This window comes from Symphodus melops, assembly GCF_947650265.1.
Source record: "Symphodus melops genome assembly, chromosome: 23".
Taxonomy (NCBI): domain Eukaryota; kingdom Metazoa; phylum Chordata; class Actinopteri; order Labriformes; family Labridae; genus Symphodus; species Symphodus melops.
Window position 1 is genome coordinate 1,131,435 of NC_136713.1, and position 21,815 is coordinate 1,153,249.

General features: G+C 38.0%; 1 protein-coding gene across 7 annotated transcripts; it reads left to right on the top strand.

The window, feature by feature from the left end:
* The first annotated feature begins 5,840 nt into the window (after window positions 1-5,840).
* On the top strand, window positions 5,841-21,190 carry LOC306818946 (cilia- and flagella-associated protein 221-like). 7 transcript variants are annotated; one of them, XM_079336697.1, is made up of 24 exons: window positions 5,841-5,891; window positions 6,160-6,324; window positions 6,517-6,617; window positions 7,304-7,390; window positions 7,475-7,570; window positions 7,735-7,835; window positions 7,976-8,079; window positions 9,562-9,721; window positions 10,829-10,955; window positions 11,057-11,144; window positions 11,300-11,408; window positions 12,371-12,458; window positions 12,691-12,780; window positions 13,927-14,029; window positions 14,403-14,500; window positions 15,299-15,379; window positions 16,233-16,340; window positions 16,472-16,639; window positions 16,760-16,845; window positions 16,984-17,062; window positions 18,473-18,569; window positions 20,390-20,482; window positions 20,568-20,672; window positions 21,029-21,190. In XM_079336697.1, exons 1-22 carry the CDS (start codon window positions 5,873-5,875, stop codon window positions 20,440-20,442), a joined length of 2,208 nt encoding a protein of 735 aa, XP_079192823.1. In that variant the 5' UTR covers window positions 5,841-5,872; the 3' UTR covers window positions 20,443-20,482; window positions 20,568-20,672; window positions 21,029-21,190. The 7 variants fall into 7 exon arrangements, with proteins under 7 accessions (XP_079192823.1, XP_079192822.1, XP_079192824.1 ...); XM_079336692.1 differs by having other exon boundaries at window positions 5,844-5,979; XM_079336694.1 differs by having other exon boundaries at window positions 5,844-5,979; window positions 11,303-11,408.
* The last annotated feature ends 625 nt before the right edge of the window (window positions 21,191-21,815 follow it).

Consider the following 21,815-nt stretch of genomic DNA (forward strand, 5'->3'; position numbering starts at 1 on the left):
GTGAAAAAACGCCATACTTACCTATGTCGAAAAACTTAAAAAAACAACATACATACCTATGTCGAAAAAAGTGAAAAAAACGACATACATACCTATGTCGAAAAAAGTGAAAAAAACGACATACATACCTATGTCGAAAAAAGTGAAAAAAACAACATACATACCTATATCGAATAATTGAAAAAAACGACATACATACCTATGTCGAAAAAAAAAGAAAACGCCATTCATACCTATGTCGAAAAAAGTGAAAAAACGCCATACTTACCTATGTCGAAAAAGTGAAAAAAACAACATACATACCTATGTCGAAAAAATTAAAAAAACACATACATACCTATGTCGAAAAAAGTGAAAAAAACACATACATACCTATGTCGAAAAAAGTGAAAAAAACAACATACATACCTATGTCGAAAAAAGTGAAAAAACGCCATACTTACCTATGTCGAAAAAGTGAAAAAAACAACATACATACCTATGTCGAAAAAAGTGAAAAAAACGACATATATACCTATGTCGAAAAAAGTGACAAAAACGACATATATACCTATGTCGAAAAAAGTGAAAAAAACGACATATATACCTATGTCGAAAAAAGTGAAAAAAACGACATACATACCTATGTCGAAAAAAGTGAAAAAAACGACATACATACCTATATCGAATAATTGAAAAAAACGACATACATACCTATGTCGAAAAAAAAAGAAAACGCCATTCATACCTATGTCGAAAAAAGTGAAAAAACGCCATACTTACCTATGTCGAAAAAGTGAAAAAAACAACATACATACCTATGTCGAAAAAATTAAAAAAACACATACATACCTATGTCGAAAAAAGTGAAAAAAACACATACATACCTATGTCGAAAAAAGTGAAAAAAACAACATACATACCTATGTCGAAAAAAGTGAAAAAACGCCATACTTACCTATGTCGAAAAAGTGAAAAAAACAACATACATACCTATGTCGAAAAAAGTGAAAAAAACGACATATATACCTATGTCGAAAAAAGTGACAAAAACGACATATATACCTATGTCGAAAAAAGTGAAAAAAACGACATATATACCTATGTCGAAAAAAGTGAAAAAAACGACATACATACCTATGTCGAAAAAAGTGAAAAAACGCCATACTTACCTATGTCGAAAAAGTGAAAAAACGACATACATACCTATGTCGGAAAAAAAGAAAACGCCAATCATTTCTGTCGAAAAAATTAAAAAAAACGACATACATACCTATGTCGAAAAAAAAGAAAAAACGCCATACTTACCTATGTCGAAAAAGTGAAAAAAACAACATACATACCTATGTCGAAAAATTGAAAAAAACGACATACATACCTATGTCGAAAAACTTAAAAAAAACACATACATACCTATGTCGAAAAAAGTGAAAAAAACGACATACATACCTATGTCGAAAAAAGTGAAAAAACGCCATACTTACCTATGTCGAAAAAGTGAAAAAACGACATACATACCTATGTCGAAAAAAAAGAAAACGCCATTCATTTCTATGTCGAAAAAAGTGAAAAAAACGACATACATATCTATGTCGAAAAAAGAGAAAAAACGCCATACTTACCTATGTCGAATAAAGTGAAAAAACGCCATACTTACCTATGTCGAAAAAGTGAAAAAAACAACATACATACCTATGTCGAAAAAAAAAAGAAAACGCCATCCATTTCTGTCAAAAAAAGTGAAAAAAATGACATACATACCTATGTCGAAAAAAGTGAAAAATCGCCATACTTACCTATGTCGCAAAAGTGAAAAAAACGACATACATACCTGTGTCGAAAAAAATAAAAAAACGACATACATACCTATGTCGAAAAAGTGAAAAAAACAACATACATACCTATGTCGAAAAAAGTGAAAAAACGCCATACTTACCTATGTCGAAAAAGTGAAAAAAACAACATACATACCTATGTCGAAAAAAGTGAAAAAAACGACATATATACCTATGTCGAAAAAAGTGAAAAAAACGACATATATACCTATGTCGAAAAAAGTGAAAAAAACGACATACATACCTATGTCGAAAAAAGTGAAAAAACGCCATACTTACCTATGTCGAAAAAGTGAAAAAACGACATACATACCTATGTCGGAAAAAAAGAAAACGCCAATCATTTCTGTCGAAAAAATTAAAAAAAACGACATACATACCTATGTCGAAAAAAAAGAAAAAACGCCATACTTACCTGTGTCGAAAAAGTGAAAAAAACAACATACATACCTATGTCGAAAAATTGAAAAAAACGACATACATACCTATGTCGAAAAACTTAAAAAAAACACATACATACCTATGTCGAAAAAAGTGAAAAAAACGACATACATACCTATGTCGAAAAAAGTGAAAAAACGCCATACTTACCTATGTCGAAAAAGTGAAAAAACGACATACATACCTATGTCGAAAAAAAAGAAAACGCCATTCATTTCTATGTCGAAAAAAGTGAAAAAAACGACATACATATCTATGTCGAAAAAAGAGAAAAAACGCCATACTTACCTATGTCGAATAAAGTGAAAAAACGCCATACTTACCTATGTCGAAAAAGTGAAAAAAACAACATACATACCTATGTCGAAAAAAAAAAGAAAACGCCATCCATTTCTGTCAAAAAAAGTGAAAAAAATGACATACATACCTATGTCGAAAAAAGTGAAAAATCGCCATACTTACCTATGTCGCAAAAGTGAAAAAAACGACATACATACCTGTGTCGAAAAAAATAAAAAAACGACATACATACCTATGTCGAAAAAGTGAAAAAAACAACATACATACCTATGTCGAAAAATTGAAAAAAACGACATACATACCTATGTCGAAAAACTTAAAAAAAACAACATACATACCTATGTCGAAAAATTGAAAAAAACGACATACATACCTATGTCGAAAAACTTAAAAAAAACACATACATACCTATGTCGAAAAAAGTGAAAAAAACGACATACATACCTATGTCGAAAAAAGTGAAAAAACGCCATACTTACCTATGTCGAAAAAGTGAAAAAACGACATACATACCTATGTCGAAAAAAAAGAAAACGCCATTCATTTCTATGTCGAAAAAAGTGAAAAAAACGACATACATACCTATGTCGAAAAAAGTGAAAAAACGCCATACTTACCTATGTCGAAAAAGTGAAAAAACGACATACATACCTATGTCGAAAAAAAAGAAAACGCCAATCATTTCTGTCGAAAAAATTAAAAAAAACGACATACATACCTATGTCGAAAAAAAAGAAAAAACGCCATACTTACCTATGTCGAAAAAGTGAAAAAAACAACATACATACCTATGTCGAAAAATTGAAAAAAACGACATACACACCTATGTCGAAAAACTTAAAAAAAACACATACATACCTATGTCGAAAAAAGTGAAAAAAACGACATACATACCTATGTCGAAAAAAGTGAAAAAACGCCATACTTACCTATGTCGAAAAAGTGAAAAAACGACATACATACCTATGTCGAAAAAAAAGAAAACGCCATTCATTTCTATGTCGAAAAAAGTGAAAAAAACGACATACATATCTATGTCGAAAAAAGAGAAAAAACGCCATACTTACCTATGTCGAATAAAGTGAAAAAACGCCATACTTACCTATGTCGAAAAAGTGAAAAAAACAACATACATACCTATGTCGAAAAAAAAAAGAAAACGCCATCCATTTCTGTCAAAAAAAGTGAAAAAAATGACATACATACCTATGTCGAAAAAAGTGAAAAATCGCCATACTTACCTATGTCGCAAAAGTGAAAAAAACGACATACATACCTGTGTCGAAAAAAATAAAAAAACGACATACATACCTATGTCGAAAAAGTGAAAAAAACAACATACATACCTATGTCGAAAAAAGTGAAAAAACGGCATACATACTTATGTCGAAAAAATAAAAAAACCACATACATACCTATGTCGAAAAAAGTGAAAAAACGCCATACTTACCTATGTCGAAAAAAGTGAAAAAATGACATACATACCTATGTCGAAAAAAGTGAAAAGAACGACATACATACCTATGTCGAAAAAAAAAGAAAACGCCATCCATTTCTGTCGAAAAAAGTGAAAAAAATGACATACATACCTATGTCGAAAAAAGTGAAAAAACGCCATACTTACCTATGTCGAAAAACGTAAAAAACAACATACATACCTATGTCGAAAGAAGTGAAAAAAACGACATGCATACCTATGTCGAAAACGTGAAAAGAACGACATACATACCTATGTCGAAAACGTGAAAAGAATGACATACATACCTATGTCGAAACAATTAACAAAACGACATACTTACCTATGTCGAAAAAAGTGAAAAAAACGACATACATACCTATGTAAAAAAAGAAAAGAAACAATCGACATACCTGTGTCGAAAAATACAAAAAAACATGTGATAAATACATTGTGTTGTCTAATTTAAAAGGAATGTGTTCTCTAAAATATAAAAAATGTCTGCCTTCAAACTCCAGCCCCCTCGTCCACCGGAGATGCAGCGTGAGGACCTTTTCCCAATACCCAGGACCCAGGCGATGGTGGCGTAGGGCTAGGCTCCATCCAGGGGTCGCAGGATTCGGTGCTTCCTAGACAATTGAAAATGATGTTCTCCAAAAAGTTTAGACAAACTTTTTCTTCTTCTCTGAACTGCTTATGCGGCCCTCCTGCTACTACAGCTGCTCTTCAATAGATTCCACCTTCTCTACCATTTCGTCTGGACCGCTTTGTTCTGCCTGAACAGCTTATCGAATGTAATGTATTTCTACGTAAGTGCTAGTATGTAAATATATTTGCATCCCCATCACTATCATCTCCTCACTTTGATTTAGAACAGATAAAAACTGCCTTAATGTTCTGTACAGAACTTTGTGGAGCCCCACTATCACTATAAAAACCGTAAATTATCAACAGCAGGTGGTGATTAACATCAATACCCCAAACACTCATGGTTTACACCAAAGTCCTGAACACCCATAATGCATTGCAGCATGAAATCCCCGCGATTGGCTCTACAATCGCTACTATATATATATATATATATATATATATATATATATTACCCATCTGATAGGCCTACTTCTTGTGACTTAGTCAGCTGCGCATCGTTCATGCATTTCTCCTCTTCTTTCACCAGATTGACATGAGGATGACAAACTGATAATAATGACTTTGCCTGCAATTAAAGTATGACGAGAGGCTGGCATGGTTCTCAAAAGTTTCCATAGTTTGATTAAACACTTTTTCATTCTTACCTGGCCTAAGAGTAACACTCCAACAAGTCCAACTCTTTTCATTGTCTCTGATAGGTTGAGTGACTGTTTCTAGAAAATGAACCCACATCAATCTGATAACAATAAAAAACGAGCATCCTGCCATGCAGAAGATGTATGACACGTCTGAAAAATCAAATAGACCCAATCAGAATGCCGATATGTAAAGTGAACTACACGGAAATCTGATAAAGGTTTTTATCTAGAAAGCACTAAAACTTCTTGTTAGTACTTTCAAAAGAAAGGGCATTTTGGTTTATTTCACGTGTGATTAAAAGGAAGGAAACAGATAGCACATTTAAACGTTTGCTAATATAATTTCTTCTTACTCAAATATGCAATGCATGTGTAGCCCACAAACAGAATGAAACTCCTGTTTCGCCAAATAGACCGACTTATAAATCGTCGTTAGCTTTGCTTTGAAAGGAAACGTGTCTGCTTCCGGGCTGTGCTGTCGCGCGATTGGTTCTCTGCAGTTTCCCCACGGCTCGCTCGTCCCGCCCCCTTTCAAGCGCTGTCAACGTCGGTGTCATGGCAACGTCGGTGTCATGGCAACGTCGGTGTTTGGTAAGTGGGGCGCTTTCACAACAAAAACGGGAATTAACTGAACAAAAATGACCGGATATGGCGGTTTTATCTGAAAAAAAAATCTTGAGTAAGTTCTAAAGTTCGATTTTCTGAAATGTTTATAGAAAGGTTTATTTAATTTTACACATGAATATTTGATAGTAGCCAAATTTAACAATATTGATCAATATTGAAGATATTATGATGCTTCCCAACACAACACTATGTCCTTGACTGTCCTAAATCCCTCTTACATTTCTCTCTTTAGGGATTCAGAGCTCAGCTGACCCTATAGCCAGGATGGACACGCTCCTCTCCGAGCCGCAGATGCTCCATAAGTCTCTCCAGAGGGTGACTCCCATGATGCCTCTGAGCCAGCTGGTGGAGGAGAGTAGGAGTCCATCCAACATCCCCAATCCTCTGCTGGAATCAAGTATAAACCAGACATCAAAAACCTTCCTCGAAGTTGCAGTGCATACTTTCTTCTTGGTTATTTTTTTGTTCTTGTGGTTGAAAAATTGCTCAAAAATAGCTAACAGTATTTTTTAAATGTATGAAAAAGTACTTAAAAAAAGCCAAGGCTATTTTCTTCTTTCCATTTAGTATTTTATTTCCCCCGATGCAGAACTCTTTGCCCAACTGAAAAGCAACAGCGTGATCCAAGCAGACCCCTCCGAGCTTCACTTCAGCGGGTTTGAGCTGGGGAAGGATTACGTAAAGATACTGGTGAGGAAATCCTTTTTTTTTTTTCCCCCACTCACTTTCAAATTCAGATAGTACATAGTAGATGTACTGTGAGTTTTCTTTTGTGTTTTAAATCTTTTTTTTGACAGAGAATTGAACATGGCTGAACATGCATTGAGCTTTGACCTAATGTCTCGCTCATAGTTCAAGTGCTTGCTGTTGCACTCGCCCTCTACAGCAGGGATCTGACCTCCAAAGGCTTCCAATCTGGTTCCCGTAATATCAACTTTCTCAAGTGCAAAAAAACATCGAAATGTAATTCCAAGGCTAAAACACTTGCATTAGGTTAATGGGACAGATTATATCTCTGACACCAACTTCTTCACATCAGGCTTGTCCAGCTTATGTCCGTCCCCCACACAGTCTGTCAAGAAAAAGCTGGCCCTTATACAAACGCAGGTGATTAGTAAGAAGAGTTTTGATTGACTCAGTGTGATGGTTTTCCAAGTTGGAGCATTCATTTCTCATGAAAGCTGAATGTAACAGCTATAAAGAGAGAGTGCACCAAGATGCAGGCAATGGCCTCTACTGTAGGTACTGTGAGGCCAGCATGTACTGTACCTGACGTTTGAACGTTGTAGATTTAAGAAGGAAGTATATCACAAAAAGGGTTTTCACGAGTGCACAAGGTTGGAGGAAAATAATCTCTCTGTTTTTCTTTTTCTCAGAAAATAATGAACATCTCATCTGAAGTCATGGATGTTCAAATCATTCCCACACAAACGAAGCACTTCAAAACATCATATACAAAAAAGGTACTTCTTTTCATTGCAAACTGCTGACCAGAAAACCACTCAGCTATTCAGCCGTGTTCTAACTGTTGTTATTTTTTTTTCAAGTATCGACTCATTCCGGGTCTTTCCTACACGGTGAAGGTCACTTTCTGTCCCGACGAGTGGCGTTACTTCTATGACAGTGTTCGGGTTCTTTGCAAGGTTTGGCTCCAAAGATTTGTCCACCTGTGACGTGTTATTGAGTCTTAGGAATAAAAGTAGTCACTTAGGAGGACTTAAAAGTTGATGTCATGGTTACTGGTAATTCATCCTTTTTTACACCTTCACTTTGATGCTTTTTCTTATTCTTGTTCATTCTTTGTAAGGGGGAAGAGAACCTGTTAATTCCAGTGCATGCCTACCCGGTCATTGATGACCTACACATCCCCCCTCACATCCACCTGTCAGAAGTACCACTTGGACAAAGGTGAGTATTTATACCATACACTGTGAGTCTTGGGCTCTTTAGTGGGCAGATTTTCTGACCTTCTGTCTACCTGAGGACTTTCCTGTCTATCAGTATTTAAAAAAAAGTAACCTCATGCTTTCTTGTCCACCTGTCTCTAGTGTCTCACATGCTATACCCCTGAAATGCAGTTGTCCTATTGACTTTGAGTTCCAGCTGTTTGTCATTCAACCCAACGAAGCGTTCTCCATCAGTCCTCTTACAGGTATGGACTCAAGACATTTTGAGCAGTATAATATGAGGACAAGACGTGTGGCCGACTCCATTTTTAAGAAGATGAAAAGAATATGTTTCTATTCGCTTGTTGCTTAAAGTAGATATAAGTGGAGAAAGAAAGTGGTAAATAAGTACAAAAAAAAGTGTGTGAACCTACACTGTCAAGTCTAGTTTGTGCAGATTGTCCCCACTTGATAGGACATCCCCCAACTGAAGCATACAGGACTCCACTCTTTGCGTTTAGCTGCTTTTATTTCTTTTGCAGTCTCTCTTCTTAGTAGTTTGCAACAGTTTGCAGCAGTTTGCAGCAGTTTACAGTAGATCACAGTAGGTTGCAGTAGGTGGAAAACCCTCAAAACAAACAGAGAATGCACATTTTTTAGCACTCTTATGGTTTTGCAATCACAAAATAAGAACATGAAATCACAAAATAATAATTTCCACTGGCCTACTAAATTTTTAAACTTTTCCTTTTACTAAATTTTAGCAAATCAAAATTTCATTAGTTTTTAAAAAACCATTTCATGAATCAAAAATGCAGATAAATACAGTTCCAAGAATCTCATTTGAATATTCACAATAACCAATCAGTGGTTTTAAACCAAATGAGTCCCATGTCCGTGCCTTTGGAATCCCAGGTCACTCGCAATGTAAACTGTCACGATCCGGGGTAGGAAACAGGAGAGGAGGACCCATGTGCAGAATAAACTAATTTATTAACAAAAGATGAAACAAAAACTTACAAGGAAAAATCCAAAATCCAAAAATCACGACGAGAAGAAACACAGGGAGCAGGGAGAGGAAACAACAGGCCACGACAACTGACATCTGACAAAGACAAGACAATGACAATGAACCAACAAGAAACTGAGGCAAACACAGAGACTAAATAGACAAGGAGTAATCAGACGCAGGTGAGACTAACGAGACAGGTGAGGAACATCAGGGTCATCAGAAAGGCGGGAAACACAAGGAACAAAGAACACAAGACCAGAACACTGAAGACAAGTACAAAGTAAAACCCAACACTGACACCATCAAAACCAGATCTACAAAATAAAACAGGAAACACTAAAGACTAGACTTAAAACACAAGACAGGAAATAAACTAACAGGCAACATAGAAGAACACAAGGAAACACACGAAGGACTAAAGTAAACACACTAGGAACATACATACACCGAACACGAGGGAAATAATGAACTAAAACAGGATTAAATACAGAACAAAAACCAAACCATGACATAAACATTGATTGCAATGCTTAGCGGCTGTTCTTCAGGTGTCTTTTGACAGTTTGGAGGACATCGCCTGCACAGTGGACTTTGGGGACGTTTGGACAGTTTTGGCTCGCGCTGATCACGTTAATGAGCCTGTCTTTTCTCCTTCACCTGGATTCCAATTCTGGAATCACTGACCCAGGTGTAGATCAAATGTGTGCACACATAAGTCATGCCCTCACTCTTCCAGGTGTGATACCAGCTCATGGTGAAGTGAAGATTATTGTGACCTTCAGTCCTGTCCAATACCAGACTTCTCAAGTCACCATCCAGCTGATCATCTCACAGTTCAACACCAAACCCTACCTATGCACCATCACCGGGAGCTCCGCCCCTCACCGCGCCCCCAGGTCATTGGACAAATTGAGTATCTTTATCGTTTTAAAATGCACCAGATCGTCCGTCCAGTGAAAAATAAAAGATGACATTTTCCAGTGACAGATGAAGAGATACCTTCTGCAGACTGATCAGTCAGTGTTAGAGTCTCTTGTGTGCTACAGGTTTATTTTAAGTCTGATGAATATATTTTGTATTCATATGTTTCATTCTTATACAGCTATAAGAAGTGAGTCTGGAAAACTCACGACATCATATCTTTGCACACAACTGTCTTTGTCTGAGTGTTTGTTTCTCAACCGTGTCACATTTGTCTATTTACTTTGTGAAACAAGAAACAAGGCTTTAAAGTATCTCTAAAAATGCAACAGATAACCTTGAGGATTCATTATCTATGTAATAATTTGTGTAAATTATGTAATCTGGATTTTTTTTTTTTGGACCTGTATGACCAACATTACTCCCTTACTTTTTACTCCACCTTTTATTTGAGATTTTGACCCGAGCAAAGAGGATGTGGGTACGAGATACATCCCCTGTAGGCGGCAAAACTCCAGGGAATAACAGCGCCTCTCTATAAGGTTGAAAGACTTTCAATAGACGCTTGGCTCTGCACCTTTTCTCCGGGCGGCCGCTTTCTGCGAACGCTCTCTCCTCAATGAAAACAATTGAAAAAAGAAGCTGGTGCTCTGGAAAAAAGAAAAGAAAAAGCCTTTTGCTGTCTTTCAAATATATTTGGACCAACAAATACATTCCCTGGTTCCAGGAAGAGTTACACTGTCAATGTCATGGTTCACTCTTGTTACGTTTTTGTCTTTTTGTGTTACTTTTATTTTATTGTTTTCTGATTTAGCCTTCACTGTTTCCTGTTTTATTTTGTAATTTCTTATCATTGTGTTTTAGTGTGTAGTTGTTGTTACATTTTCTCCTTCTCTGTCTGTCTCCAGTGTTTCTTGTCTTGTCTTTCTTCCTGCCACTTGTCAGTGTGTGTTGCGTGTGTGTGATTCGTGTGTGTAAAACTCTCAGGGATTTATGAGGTTTATCAAAGTCTAAATAATTCGATCAAAGTTTGAGCACATTTCATCATCAGTTTTTCTTTTGTTGTTCATGTGATTTGCTAGTGAGCGTGGAGGAATGCCAGCTGATGGAGAAGCAGTGTCTGCAGCGTATAATCGACTGTTACCTGCAACCCAAGTGTCTCGATGTCAAGTCAAATACAGGAAGACCAAGGAGGGTGAAAAAGCAAAGGTACAGAAGTGTATGTGCTCACAATTTCATTCAAAAGCTGACGTGGAAGTTTGGTGTCAAGATGGTGAAAAAACCTGGTTTGTGTTCATCCTGAAATAAAGCCTCCAGTCGATGTGTGGACCCATGCAGGCGTGGCAAAGATGCTGATAAAAGACGTCAGTAAAGCCAGTTCTAAAGACCTGAGGGGAGGTAAATGACATCAAATACACTTTATTTGACTTTATTGATCATCAGTCCTGGTGTCTTATTCAGGTGTGTCGTATTTATTTCTTTAATTCAGGCCATCGAGTTAAAAAAGCATTTCAGGTACAAATGATGCTTGCTTGTTTCCACCTTCACTTCAGCAGACTGTGGCAGCATGAATGGTCTGCAAAAGAGGAAGATAAAGGAGACGCTCTTCAAAAAAAAGGTCGAACAGAACGTGAAGGACTTGCAAGCTAACCAAATCAAATGGTACGTACTGTCGTTTAGCACGTTTCTGTCCCGTCGCGTGGTTGGAGTTTCCTGTGAAAATCAACGTGGGTGAGGGAGGACAAAAGACTTGATGCCTTGATTATTATTGGGAGCGATTCATAAGAGAAGGACCCTGCATGCAGCTACTGAGGTTGTTTGACTGGAGCAAGAAAAAGAAGTCTCTGTATGTTAGAGGGGAGGGACATTAGTATTGGGATTCATTTTTACAAAGTAGTCATATATGATCCACGATGATGCAGACGAAGCTGTGATCCCTCTCTGATGAGACTGGTTCAGCACAACAATGATTGTCAGTCTGAACAGAAATACACAAACAGCTGAACGGCTTTGTCGGGTTGTGCATCTGAAGCCTCGTTTGAAGCTTTGGGGTTTCATTCGCAGGGAAACAGTGACATCTAGTGGGCGCCCTGAAATTAGAGTAACCAGTTCAACCGAAGCAGGTCACTGTTTCAATCTGAATGTTTTGCAATAAAAGGCATGAACAGAAAAAAACCAACTGTTCGCGTATCTGAGTGAATTGCAGACAGGTGGAAAACAAAGGTCTGCACAGGTGTGTTCAGCTCCTTAAAAGCTGCATGAAGGATGATGTTTCCACCCAAAGGATCTTCTTCAGGCCTGATGATCCACTGAACTGCAAAACAATGATTAAAGTACAAACACCTCAGGGTGATTGCACCCCTATTACTCACACAAGGAAAACACATCACAAAGGATTTTGCAGATTTTGAAATGATTCAAATTTGTTTCTTGTGATCTTTAAGAAACGAAAAGAAACAAAAGAAAATGCTTTTATGGGAAATAACATTTTCTCTGTGTGTTTTTTTCAATGCTTGCTTTTCTATTAATCTCTGTATTGAGCTTGTTCCTATTGTGAAATACATTGTCTATACATTTTAGGACAAGAATTGAATAAGTATAAGTTCGGGGGGGTTTTTTTCCAGGCAAGTCCGCCTCGGTGACGACCCAGTTTCAGAGGACAGAAGGAGGCAGATAACAGAGGAGAAAGAGGTCGCACGAAGTGAATGCATCGTAAGAGAGGCTTATTATTATTCACACTGCAAGTTGTGTTCATGAAAGCAGCAAGTTTCAGTTTGCACACTCGAGTCCTCAGTTGCTTTAAGAAACAGCATTTTCCCTGCAAACACACCAACATGTACTGCTCACTCTTCAGCTGCTCAACCACAAAAACATCCAGCTTGTGGTGCTTTTTCATTTCAACAGGTCAATGTTAAGCTGTAACTGTCCTTTCAACCTTTTCAAGGCCTTTGATGGAGCCCGGTCTCTGCAGCTTTGCCACGCTTCTCAGCAAAGACAAAGAGCCCTCACGCTGTTTCAGCAGGCAGCACGCAAGGTAAACACGTCCAAATACTGTGATGTCACTGAGACAAGACTTGTATCTCAGTGCGTGTAGATGCACTGTGCGCTCCTCCTTCACATGCACAGATGAAGCCTGTTGAAGCCACACGCCCGTGTATAAAGGGACGTACGTTTTGATCATATAATGGGGACATTTATTTTAAAAATTTGATTTTCTATTTTTATTGTATTATTTCCCATGGACGTCTGCTTTGGACAAAACAATTATATTTATGCTTTGATTTGATACAGTTCAATTAAATTACCCTCAATTTCCAGTTAATTTCCAAAAATTCACATTTAAAGTTTCCGATTTGTAATATATTTAAAACATTCCCAATCCTAACTTCCCATGGAAAGTGTTTTTTTAAATGTAGTGGACATTTTTGTAAACAGAACGACGAGCATGGTCTTGTTACCTGCTCTTTTGTTAATGTTCACAGACAAACAGTAAGGTCCTTTACCTGCTTCTTGTAAAGTGTCTGTTATGAATTGATGCTATACAAATAAAGATCGATTGATTGATTGATTTACTGGAAACTTTCCACCCCTTTGAAACCCCAAAAATAGATAAACTTCCATCTTCTGTCAGGGGAATACAAGTGTTTGTACAGCCCCATTTCCTCACTTTATCCATGTGGAAGTCTTCCAATGTCGGGCCCAATTTACATTTAGAGTGGAGTAAAAAACAACAACATAATATCTCTCCTAGTGGTAATTAAAATAAAAGTAATTGAGCTGCTTGGGTAGGAACCCTCTGGAATCTCATTGTTTGGATAAGAGACTTTGAGTGTGGCTTGTTTGCCTGTTTTTAATTCAGCAAACAACTTTTCTGACAATGCATTAAAAACAACAACAATCAAGCTTGTAGAGTGAAGCTTGATGTGATCATCATAAATCAAATGGCTGCTGACTCCTGGAGCTTGTGTTCGCTCCACTGTAAAACAATGAGATGATATTTCTTCCTTCTTTCCTCATACATAAAAGAATGAGCATAAACAATGATGCTGTATGTACCCGTACACACAGTTCAATTTTATACTCTTTTATTACTTAGTGCCACACTTGCCTCTGAATATCTGTGACTAGCTTCATGTGAACGGTCAATACAAAGTACAATGTTCTCTTCTGTCTCTTCCAGGTCGTGATCAGATGTCGGATGAATCATCGACTAACCTGTTTGAAAAAACTGTCAGAAGGCCTGAAGAAAAGTGTTGATTGTCCTGTGACCTCCTCATTCACAAGTAATTTCAATGTCTGAGTAAAAAATGCTTTGGCTCATTGGCTCTTTTCATTCAATATACCTGACGACGTTCATATTGATTCCATAATGACGTAATATTGGTATCCCAGTCTGTGGATTTACAGCACGAGAGAGCACGGCACAGCGGGAGCTCCACACACACACGTCATCAGACACGCACACACACACACACAGTCTCACTACTACTACTCTGTGGGTGATCACTTCTCCCATTAAACGACAGGGTCTTGAGAAAGACCCTCTTGAAGATGCCCTTCTTAGAACATCCTGTGTGTGTGTTTGTCAGCCATGTTTCACTGAGACCTAACGACACACGATCTGTTCACGTTTCATCTGTATTTTTTGTGTCACAGCTTTTTCAGATTGCCGGACGACTTGTGATCAGAGAATCTTGCCTGCCAGAGTCTTCCCGTTTTCTTATCCCACTTTTAGTAATGACACTGATCTGCTGGTGAGTTTTATATAACTGACACCAACCTGGAATGACTAAAGCAGCTCTGCAGAGAATAATTCTCCACATATACTGTGTTAAATTACATAAAATTCAGCCTTTGTTTGACCTCTTCTTTGCATATAAACCATATTTCTTTGCATCCTAGTCTATCCACTAAAAACACTCTTTGATCCATAACTTATAATGCCATGTGTTGGTAATAGAGTCCTCATCAAAACACAGAAAATAGATCACATCAGTCAAGTTCTGAGGTGTTTACACCGGCTGCCCATCTGTCAGAGAACAGATTTTAAAATCCTGCTGCTGCTTTATAAAGCGCTTAATGGTTTACTGCCAGAATACGGCTGATTAACTAGGAACCATCCAGACAGCTCAGGTCATCTGGTAAAGGTTGCTGTCTGTCCCCAGAGTCAGAACCAAACGTGTCGTCAGCTTCTAGCTGCTTTTATCTGGAACAAACTCAGCTGCAGGTCAGCTGAGTTTTCTCTCAGCTCTTTTAAATCCAGGTTAAAGACAAACCTGCTGACAGCTGTCTTTAAACTAAATCATGTTCATAAAGATGTTGATCTTTCACTCTGCACTGTAACTTTTAATTATTTTAATTTGTCTCCTTAAATCAATTTTATTTCAATTATTTTTACTTGAACATATTTTCAGTTTGAATAATTTCATTCATTTTTAAATTGCATCTTTTAATGTTTCTTTTCTGTCCTCTTTCATGATGCTCTTTGATGTCTTTTGTGAAGCTCTTTGAATTTCCTTGTTGTTGAAAGATAATTATTATTTGTCTTCCAGGCTCACAGTCATTTGGACACACTGCCTGTGGATACTACTGACAGGAATGTGACGACACAGATTCCTTTCTTCAACCTTCAAGTAGGTCGATCACACATAAGAATCAGATCAGCACTGAGCAGCAGTGATCAAAAGTAATAGAGTACATTTATTCAACCGTGCGACATTCTCCTTTTTCATTTTTCTACCACATTTTTCGATTTGCATTTTCTTTCAAATTTTATTTGAAGCTTTTATGTGCAACATGTTAAAATGAAAAAAAATATGTCATAATACTTAAATTGTTACATATAAGCAAAAAAATTTAATTGGTGGTCCAAACCTTTTTTTGTGACAGATAGATGTCAGTAGTTATCAATCTTCAAGGTAAGCTGTGTTAGCCATCGCTATTATCTGTGTCTTTGTTCTTTTGATTTTAAAAGTTAAAGGACCAATATGTAAATAATAAAATGACCTTACTATATCATGACCAATAAAGGAAACGTGCGATGCTGGCTTCTTTTAAAGATTGTAACAGTCAGTATAAGTTCACACAGTGAATCTGTGAATGGGTCATGAAGTCGGTCATATACTGTAAGTTTGTTTTCACCAGAGAATCTGCGGCTTAAAGCCACCTCCACATGGCTGTTTCAGACTGCCAGGCAAACAGCAAACCACCAGATGTTGTAGCGATGCCCGTCCTAAACAGCCTCAGCCTTTTTCTAATTAGCAGAAGAAGAACTAGGAGACGAGGAAAAACGAGGAGATGCATATGGAAAATGATGAAAGAACAAAGAAAGCTTTGGAGACAGATGCAGAGCTGGATAAATAGTGAAGCTTCAGAACATCGACTTTAGGGAGGAGATGGCTCTCTCCAATATTTTAAAATTGGACTGTACCCATTATAAACACACGGTGCCAGTTATAGATTATTGGTGTTGTTTTTCAACCCTAGGCACCTCAACACTACAGGCTCATGGGCTACCACCCTGTGTCAGCGTTGGAGGCATTTCATTCTTATATTCCCACTATTTTGGACAGACAACTTCGCACTGGAGCTCTGGTAACATTGCAGAGTGAAAGACACAACAAAAATAAGAACACATGTTTTCATTCTTCATATATCTTCGTTCAGTTATTCAATCTCATTTTCATTATTCCTCTTTTTTTTCCACTTTGTTTTCAACTTTTTAGAACGAGTTGGTGCCCAATGACAATCAAACGCAATCTCCCACAGCAGAGCGTCGACAGGGGAATGACCAGGAAGAGGAGGACGTGGCCACACGGGAGGATCACAGTCTCACCTTCAGCATCCCTGAAGCTCTATTCAGACCTTTTCAAGCACATCCACTCAGAGTCTTTGTAAATACATGTCCCCTTTAAGTCTGAAAAATAATTATTTATGTTTCTACGTGGGGTACTTCTTTTTTAAGGTGGTATCCAAGCAGTTTGTTTTTGACTCATTTTCTGTCTTTGCCTAAGAATCCAGCTCCAGGCCTGCAGAATTACAAAACAACCCCAAAATACCTTGAGAGTGACCTTCATTTCCATCTCTGCCCTGTGCCCAGGTAACTAAAATACAACAACCCATACTGTTGAGTTCTGTCCCAAAATAACAGCCAGAACATAGATCAATAAGCAGGACAGTATAAAAGGATCACTAAGTGTGACCAGATCAAAAGAAAGAAAGGGCTTTGTTTGTGCAGGTATACAACACCTGAGAGCAACATCTGTGACGTTAGGACACAAACCTCACGCGCTCCGAAGACGCTTCTGGATCACCAGGTAATTTATTATAATAAAAAAAAAAATATTACCAGCATTAATCAATCAATCTTTATTCTTATCGCTATGAAAATAAAGATTGATTGATCAGCCGACACGTGCTTACTTTACTGCAACAATGACTCGGAACGACGGTGTTTGAAGACAACGTTTTGTCTCAGTGGACCCAACCTGTTTTACAACAGCAGGTAAAAAGCTCGTTGTTATGTTTAAAGAAAAGCAGGTAAACCTATCAGCTTAATCCGTCATAGTGTGAAAGGTGGAGCAAGAAAAAAACTTCCCTTTAACAGGCAGAAATCTTCAGCAGATCTGGACTGATGATAGAACAGCTAAACTGGCTTGAAAACGGGATTGGGGGAGATGGAATAAGAAGGATGGGGGGGGGACAGATTGGTTGTTTGGTCATCCTTACCGACAGTCCTGAGGAACCTAAGAGAGCTCAGGAGCTCCCAGAAAAACAAGAACATGGTAATAACATACATGGCCTTTCCCCTCGTGTTACATGTTGGCATAGTAAATGCTAAATGGACTTGAGCTTGTATAGCGCTTTGCTAGTCTTCTAGAAAAGTGCTACTCAAAGCACTTTTACACCACAGATCACACCTACCCATTCACACTGATGGCTGGTTATGTGGCCCATCCAGTAACTAACTCCATTCACACACATTCATACGCTGTGTCAGGGGTGTTTGAGCAATTTAAGCATCTTGCCCAAGGACACATTTTGCACGGACGTGTTGCTTGCTGGGGATCGAACCCTCAACTTTCTGATTGAGGGACGACGACTCTACCAACTGAGCCACAGCTGTCCCCGAGTGATTTATCTCAGAGGTCCCCAAAACACGTCTGGAAAGTTTCCAGCTCCTGCTCCACCCCTCTAGATCAGCCCTGCTCAGAACAAGCTGTAGTTTAAATGTAAACACACTGCGTCTGACCACGCCCCTCTCTTTAAAGGGATGTGGCTTTGGTGTTCTATCGATCCACGTTGTATTGTTTATGGCTTTGGTGTTCTATCGATCCACGTTGTATTGTTTATGGCTTTGGTGTTCTATCGATCCACGTTGTATTGTTTACGGTGAGAAGCCAGACAAGGAGGGCAGAACAAACTGTTCTGTGGGAGTGTCACCCACCTGGGGGAGGGGCTACTGCCCTTTGTGATGTCACGAAGGGACATTGTTTCGCACATGTCACCTTTAATGCTTCACAAACTTCTATTCATCAGCCTTTGACTTTCTTTGTATTGATTGACTCTTTCATCCGAAACATGAACCATGTTTTTATAATACCATTTTAATTTTGTTTCATAGATTGTCCCACCTTGAAGCATTTTAATGCTGGAAACGGTAAAACTAGCTACCGATGCAGATATGACTTCTCCTTTTTTTTTTTTTTTTTTTTAACCAACAACAGGTAGCAAGTCCAGGGCACAGGAAAATTAAGACTTTTCCTCAAGTCTCCTTGAACTGTTTGTCCAATCAGCCTGGTCTTGTGACTGGACCCTGCGGAGGTAAACAAGAACTCAATGATGATCAGTGATCTCTTTAACACACAGAACATAACAAACATTTATAAATACATATCTGTTTGCACAGTGTATTTTATCTGACATGATCGCTAACTGTGCTGCTCTGCCTCTCACCCTGTTGTCTCCTTTCCATTTTCCACTTTCCTGAGTGATGGAGATTGGTCACCATATTATTGGCGGTGTCTTTTTTCAACGTTTGAATGTGTGTCGGTGAGAGGAATCTCTCTGATTGGCTGTTCAAAAGGTTTTATTGAGCAGTTTGGATACTGCCGCTCGAGTATCTGGCTTCTCATTATTTGCTCTCTACTTTTCTTTTCCCACTAAAAAACCAAGGGCTGACAACACCAGTGATATTTTTTTTCATCAGACATTAATTTTGATAAGAAGTGCTATTAGACGCACGACAATGGTCTTCTTGTATTCTGACGACAGAGAGCCTGCTGGCATGGAGGGTTATTTCCTCACCGAATGTGCAGAAGACAAGACAGTCTTCCTGGTGTGTCTGCATATACATCCTGGTGCATTATTACTTGTTGACATTTCTTAATTAATTCAATTCAATTCAATTCAAAAAAACTTTATTTGTCCACCGGGGGCAATTCAGGGCACACAGAGCAGCAAATAACGACAGTGTAACTATACTAAAACATTTAACCAATCAACAAGAATAAAGTGTAAAAGAAGAATAAGTGTCAGGATGTTAGTGTGTTAGTACAGGTTAGAATAAGTGTCAGGATGTTAGTGTGTTAGTACAGGTTAGAATAAGTGTCAGGATGTTAGTGTGTTAGTACAGGTTAGAATAAGTGTCAGGATGTTAGTGTGTTAGTACAGGTTAGAATAAGTGTCAGGATGTTAGTGTGTGTTAGTACAGGTTAGAATAAGTGTCAGGATGTTAGTGTGTTAGTACAGGTTAGAATAAGTGTCAGGATGTTAGTGTGTGTTAGTACAGGTTAGAATAAGTGTCAGGATGTTAGTGTGTGTTAGTACAGGTTAGAATAAGTGTCAGGATGTTAGTGTGTTAGTACAGGTTAGAATAAGTGTCAGGATGTTAGTGTGTGTTAGTACAGGTTAGAATAAGTGTCAGGATGTTAGTGTGTGTTAGTACAGGTTAGAATAAGTGTCAGGATGTTAGTGTGTTAGTACAGGTTAGAATAAGTGTCAGGATGTTAGTGTGTTAGTACAGGTTAGAATAAGTGTCAGGATGTTAGTGTGTTAGTACAGGTTAGAATAAGTGTCAGGATGTTAGTGTGTTAGTACAGGTTAGAATCCAGTCACAGAGTTAGATACGAAGAGCAGAAGAGAGGAAAGTGTCTGGATGTTAGCACGAGTTAAAAACACACAAGTCACAGTCAGACACAGAGACACAGCGTCGACGTGAGATGTAGAAAGACGTGCATGTGTCAGATGAAAGCAGACATGTGAACAGGTGTATGTGATGTAAACATGCAGTAGACTGTCTGTATAAACAGAACTGTAGTGCAGAAAAAGATATAAGTGGACAGTGATCGGACTAAGATGTGATCAGACATGATACATACATGTAATGAACAGACGTAACAGAACTATAGTGTAGTAATAGAGTATAAATATAATATATAACTATAAGCTATATGCAGATACCTCCAAAAAAGAAAACCCTGTGGCTACTAGAAGAATCTTGAACTAAAGGATTGTCTGCCTTCAATCTGATTCAAAGCTGAAGCAGTCATTGGGCTCATCAGGAGAAACATCTGTGTTTTCTACACTTGAATTTCCCTCGGGATCAATAAAGTATCTATCTATCTATCTATCTATCTACACAGGTCTTTGGGCTACAGTGCAGATATACTCTGCACAGATTCACCTGCTCCTTTAAGTGGACCTCCTGTTGAGCTTTCTCAGCTAACGGACCAAACGTGAGCACATTCAACTTTTTTTTTTTGGGGATGAATTTCGAGTTGTATCTGATTTGATGCTCATATTCTGTGTGTTTGTTTGTAGGTATAAAGGCTCCAGTGTTCGACTATCACCAGAGATAATCAGAGCAGAGTTCTTGACATGGAAAGCTCCAGTCAGCGCAAACCTCACTCGAGGCATGACACTCAGGTAGGGATGTTGGCTTCATTTATAGATAACACACACACACATTGCTTTATCAATCAATCAATCAATCTTTATTTATCAATTCACAACAGATTTTATCTCGAGACACTTTACAAAAGCTTCCTATTTGTCTGTTAACAAAAGAGCAGGTAAGGTCTTAACAAATGACTTTGGCACATTGTTTTGTTGCCTGTTTCAAAAGTAAACTCCCATCCTAGAAAACAAAAGCATTTGTTATTGGAGAACTTTATGTATAAACACATTCTACTCATTGAACGTTGATTGGGTGTGTGTTATTTGTCGGAACAGTAATATTAACTCCTCCATTTTTCCAATCATGTGAAATTGCTCTTTTACAGGCACTTGGGGGAACTTCAGATGGAGGCGTCGGAGTTAAACACGATTGGAAGAAGAGTGATGACCAGGCTGATGCAACTTGAAGCCAATGACAACCAACCTGCAGTCACTGAAACGCAAAGCAACGTTTTACACATCCAATGATTAAAACACGTGTTCTTGTATTTATGTGACTGATATATTTGATGAAGGTGAACACCAGAAATGATAAATGTTATTATGACGACTTGAGTATGGTATTGTGGTTTAACGTTTGTCTGATAAACATGATAGTTTAGTTCGGGACAAAAAGTGGAGTGAACAGAGGAAAACTTTAGATTAAAGGATAAACTGAACTGTGGGAAGTAAAAAGGACACGATGTGACACGACCCTCTGCAGGTTTGACCAGCTGTTGAATGCGTCTTACTTTGTTGTAGAATCAACGAATCCGCCTTAGAGGGACCGAAGAATTCTGCGGTCCAGAACTGCTTTGACAATTCAGGTCGGAGTCGGTTCTACTGTGCAATTGGGTCGCGTCCTGAGTGTCCAACGGCCTCCCGGAGAGCTCTGAGATTTATCCAAAAGTATTTCTGTTGATGAACGATCGTTAACTTCCTGCTAACTGAAATGGCCAATTCAGTTAGTTCAGATAACGAGATCGTTTAAGAGTCAATGGTGGGAAAAGGAATAATTCCAAAAATGATGAAAAACGATTTAATTAAAAATGCGCGTGCACGAGCCTTAACGGGAGTTTCTCAAGGCTTAAAAAGTCTTTGACAATAATCTCATACAAGTTTTCATAGCTGCCT

What these genes read in the sequence shown, in the direction of transcription:
- LOC306818946 (XM_079336692.1), top strand. Translation starts at nt 5,949, where the DNA reads ATGGCGGTTTTATCTGAAAAAAAAATCTTGA. An exon ending in AAACATCATATACAAAAAAG is followed by an intron (nt 7,391 to 7,474) that starts GTACTTCTTTTC and finishes TTTTTTTTCAAG; the next exon opens with TATCGACTCATTCCGGGTCT. An exon ending in AGGAGGGTGAAAAAGCAAAG is followed by an intron (nt 10,956 to 11,056) that starts GTACAGAAGTGT and finishes CCTGAAATAAAG; the next exon opens with CCTCCAGTCGATGTGTGGAC.